The 4,732-nt window shown below is 38.8% G+C and overlaps 1 protein-coding gene across 1 annotated transcript; it reads right to left on the bottom strand.

Moving 5' to 3' along the window:
- Positions 1-202: 202 nt before the first annotated feature.
- On the bottom strand, positions 203-4,611 carry LOC121966889 (presenilins-associated rhomboid-like protein, mitochondrial; the record flags this gene model as incomplete). The annotated part of the gene is made up of 8 exons (XM_042516959.1): positions 203-319; positions 407-508; positions 1,191-1,261; positions 1,871-2,020; positions 2,684-2,779; positions 2,862-2,910; positions 4,164-4,304; positions 4,372-4,611. Coding segments are annotated over 8 exons (951 nt in total), but the record flags the coding sequence as incomplete, so codon positions are not given.
- Between the last annotated feature and the right edge of the window lie 121 nt (positions 4,612-4,732).

Genomic DNA, 4,732 nt, shown 5'->3' with positions numbered 1-4,732 from the left:
TTCAAATCCATTGAGGTGAATTTTGACTTAAGAATCTCAGAGAATATCTTTTTTAGAGAGTTAAATCCTGAAAATTATTATTATTTTTTTAAAATCAGAATATTACGTGGCTCTCCGGGCTCCGTCATTTTTAAAATCATTATTATTATTATTATTATTATTTTTTCTGAAAATGGCCGTAAAACGCCTTCGTCAGAGAAATAAAATGAACACAGACTCACATCCCAAACATGGCTCCTCCTAAATGAGCCGCGTGGTCAAAGAACTTCCATCCCAGCACCACGCCGGCCGTATCCATGGCGACGATGGCCTTCAGAGCCTGCGGAGAGAGAGAGAGAGAGGGGGCGTGTGAGGTGACGCCCCGGCAGGTGAAAGCGGGTGAACCGGGGGGGAGGCGGAGTCTTACGTTTGCGGCGGTGAAGGTGAACATCGGGAGGAAGATGATGGACAGTTTGGCTTCGGGCATTTTGGTGCAGACGGCGGCGAGGACGGTCATGATGGCTCCGGACTGAAGACACACACAAACAAACCGTCACCACGGAGCCTCCACACCCTCACGCCTCCTCCGCTCGCCGCTTTCAAGCCTCCAACATTTCGGCCGTCAACATCTTGGATTTGTGGAGCCAGAAGTGACCATATTTGGGCAAGAGGGCGGAGCTGACTAACGCTAGCTGTTAGCTGTGTTAGCACGATGCATTTACAGCGGCGGTCAAATGAGAAGATGCTCAGTTTTTACTGGCATAAAAAAAAACAAGCTTTAATAACAATAAATAATCATTAAAACAAAATTTACTTAACGACAAAAAACGAAACATCCGACTGTTTAAAGCCACTTTTGCTCAAAAAAACTTTTAGCAACTTGTTGAAATTTACTAATGTTTACCAAATAGATTACCAGATAAATTTAGTAAAAAATTACCAGAATCTTTTTTTCAAAATTACCAGAAATTTACAAATAATTACCAGATATTTACTTACAATGTATTAAAAATCTACTGATAAATTTACCAAAAATTTACCAGAAATCTGCAAATTATTTACCAAATATTTACTCACAATTACTTCAAAATTTGGAAAATTACCGCACATTTACAGCTGATTACCATATGTTTACTTAATAACGTATAATTTGGCAGATATTTACTTAACAGACACAGTAATACTGAGAGTAAAGCAGTAATGTTACTTACGGCTCCCAGAGACGGACCGAACCTCCCGGTGGCCGTCTTACACACGTAACTGACAAACGAAGAAATTACACCTGAAAGACAAACAAACATGCAAAAAATAATAATACATAAATTATACATTCAATTAAATGATTCATTTTCCTGTGGACAAATAAAGTAAATATACAATTAAAAAAACACCTGAAATGTTTTCTTTTATCGTTTATCTTTATAATGTTTTTTTTTTTTTTTTTTTTTGCAAATTCATTAATAAAATTTAGAATTTTTTATTGGAATAATATCCCCCTCCTCCTGCTCGGTAATTTTTATTCATTTATTTATTTTTACCTACAATGGTCCTAAAAACTCCCACATCCATTATTCATCAAATCAAATATTTTAAATGAATAATTAAGAAGTAAAAAGAAAACATTATGGCATTTTTGTTTTTTTTTAAATTCTGGTGATTTTTAAAGAAAACATTTTTTTGCATTTTCTTTTTTTCCGGAAATAAAAACTAAAATCAGCTGACACATAAACGTTTTTTGCCTTCGGAGTTTCCTTTAAGAGCAGGAAAGGAATCATTCAGAAGCAGCGATTTTGTTTCAAAATTTAACGCTGGAACCAAAACTGTTTGCTGCTGTCCCGTCCCACACGAGCGACCCGTGCAGGTGAGACGCGGCGTGTTGTGACGTCAGCACCTGCCGACAGGTAGACGGCCACGAACTGCTCTCTGCCCAGCATGGACACGGCGCTGCTGGAGAAGCTCCACAGGACGTACATGTTGGCCGCCATGTGGAAGAAGGAGAAGTGGCTGAAGGCGGAGAGGAGCATCGGGGAGCACAGCGTCTCTGCAGGAGGACAGAGGACGGGGACAGAGGACGAGGACAGAGACAGAGGCAGACTTTTAACCCTTCGCTGACTGAGTGACGCGTCGCTGGTTTAATCAGCTGAGTCTAAAACACGTGAGCAGAGTTTGGGACCTTGAACGCAGCGCGCTGAGGATCTGAAACAGCTGCTTAACAGTCAAGGCTCAGACACAGTTTGACCAATAACTTTCCAGGACTATTCAAGGACCTTAAGGCAACTTTTAGAGGCCAAAAATTCTTAAAAATCCATTGATATGCAAATGTTGGCCTTTTTTTAAAAAAAAAAAACAAAACATTTTTTGGTGATTTTTAAAGGAAACATTTTGGAGATTTTTTTCTTTTCTTTATATTCTTTTTTTTTTTTAAGAAAAACCTGCGTGTTTTCTTGAAAATTCACCAAAAATGACACCACCATTTATCAGCCAGAAACTGTTAAAAACAGAAATTATTGTTGGATTTTTTAAAAATTTTGGACGGTCCTTGAACAACTTTCAGGGTATATTTGGTTTTCTAAAACTTTTCCAGGCCTGGAAACTGCTATTAGTAAATTCCATGATTTTTCAGGTTTTTGGTGACCGTGCGAAGCCTGAATGGTGTGTGTGTGTGTGTGTGTGTGTGTGTGTGTGTGTGTGTGTACACACTCACTGGACGTCGGGTTGGAGGTGAAGTATTTGATCATGTAGCGCTGCAGAGACGGGACTCTCCAACAGCAGAACACCACGGCGTTAGCAGCAATGATCCCTGGGAAATAAACAGCAGGGTCACGTTTATTTTGACAAACTTTACTGAAGTTGACGCTGATGTGCGCTGCGGTCTGACTCACCTGTGACCGTCCTCTGACCCTCACTCAAGCTGTTCCACCATTGGTTGATCTGAAACACAAACAGCCAATCAGAGCTCAACACCAGCAGATTAATGAAACACTTATTTTTCACATTAAACGTTCATTTTAACTCACATAAGTTTAAAAATTAAAACAAGAAGTCTGTTTCTCTTTACAGCAACTTTCATCTGAGACTTTAAAAATATATTTTAATACGACTTAAAAAAAAAAAAAAGATATTTGAATCAACTATTCATGAATAAAAGACGGCAGATTGTCAGAAACACATAACAAAAACTGAAGACTTTTCAAGCATTTTTAAGCTGTTTTCTTTTTGCATTTTCTAGCAGGGATGCAAAAATTCTGATAATATTTCAGGCGGACCTTCCAGTTTCCAAAATGCATAAAAAGTGAAATGTGTCATTTGGTGAGTTCGCTCGCTATCTTACGGGGAAAAATACTGAAAACTGGAGCCGTCAGTGAAGACTGTGAGCAAACGTAGGGTTAAAATAAATAACTCCTTTATAAAAGGTAAGGTGCGTGGTTACCACTGAGCTAAATGGGAACATTTTAACCAAAACATGCCATAATAACTTATATTGCTTTTTAATATTTATTTCTCCCCCCAAAAAGTTCACTATTAAAATGTACAATTTTTAATTTGACATGGGGCCAAATTCCTCAACGTAACTTCCAAGAAACGTCTTGAAAATTCACTCAAATTTTACTGGGAATTGGAAAAAAAAAAGAAAATTTACCAGAATTTTTTTTTTAATTCTAAATATTTACTTACAATTAAGTAGAAATTTACAATTTAATGTAAAATTAACATTAAAAATACCAGAAATCAATTGTAAATTTACTTACAAATCACCACAAATTTACTGAAAAATATTTTTACATTTTTTTTAAAAAACATATCAGAAATGTTCAGACAATTACGAACAACAATTCCCTAGAATTAAAAAGGATATGTACTTCAAATTTACCGGAAATGTACCAGAAATTTCCGAACAGTTTTCTAATTTAAAAAAAATTGGATATGTCCTTAAAATTTACACACAATTTACTGAAACTTTAGGAGCACGTTACTTGAAATAAACTGAATAATATGTACAGAAAAAAATTATAGACATTTACTAACAATTTAATGGAATTTTACTACAAATTTACTGAAAATATATCCGAAATGTTACTGGCATTTTACTGCGTAATAAAAAACAAAAAACAAAAAACAAACAAAAAAAAAGAACAAAAAACAAACAAACGAACCCTCAGTGTGACGTCAGAGCGACGGCTCACCTCTTTGCGGACGTCTCCTCGTTTCGGAGGTCGCAGCTTCTCCAGCCAATCGGCTCTGATCTCGTCGAAGTAGCTCTGGACTCGAGACTTGAGAGACTCGTACTGCCAGATGGCCGCCGAGCCGAAGGAGCAGCCTGTAAACTGACATGGAGTTAGCACCTGTCTGTGACATCACCGGTGACATCAGCGACCATCTCACATCACCTACCCCCACGGTGAAGACGAGCGGTCGCAGCAGCCGGCCGAAGGCCCGCGGGGAGCTGGGGGCGGCGTGCTGCGGCTGCTCCGGTCGGGGGTCGGGGGGACGGCGGTGGACCGCAGCCTCGGCGCCCAGCTCCTCCTCCACCTTCTTCGTCTCTGGTTTCTTGGCGGCTTTCCTGAAGCCGCAGCGCTGCTGGAGGCTGTGAGGCCACCTGCTGGACAGACGGAGAACTTCATCTACAGATTTCTATTTTTCTTTTACTGTTTAAAAACATGTTTTTTTAAAAATACTTTTCAGGTCCTACTGATCCCAAACAGTCAGGAGAAATGAACCTTTAAGACCGTTTGTCTCATTTTAGTCTCTTTTC

Source organism: Plectropomus leopardus, unplaced genomic scaffold (assembly GCF_008729295.1).
Source record: "Plectropomus leopardus isolate mb unplaced genomic scaffold, YSFRI_Pleo_2.0 unplaced_scaffold26220, whole genome shotgun sequence".
NCBI classification, from domain to species: Eukaryota; Metazoa; Chordata; class Actinopteri; order Perciformes; family Serranidae; genus Plectropomus; species Plectropomus leopardus.
Note: the sequence above shows the minus strand (reverse complement) of the source record. Positions and strands in the feature narration are given on the sequence as shown.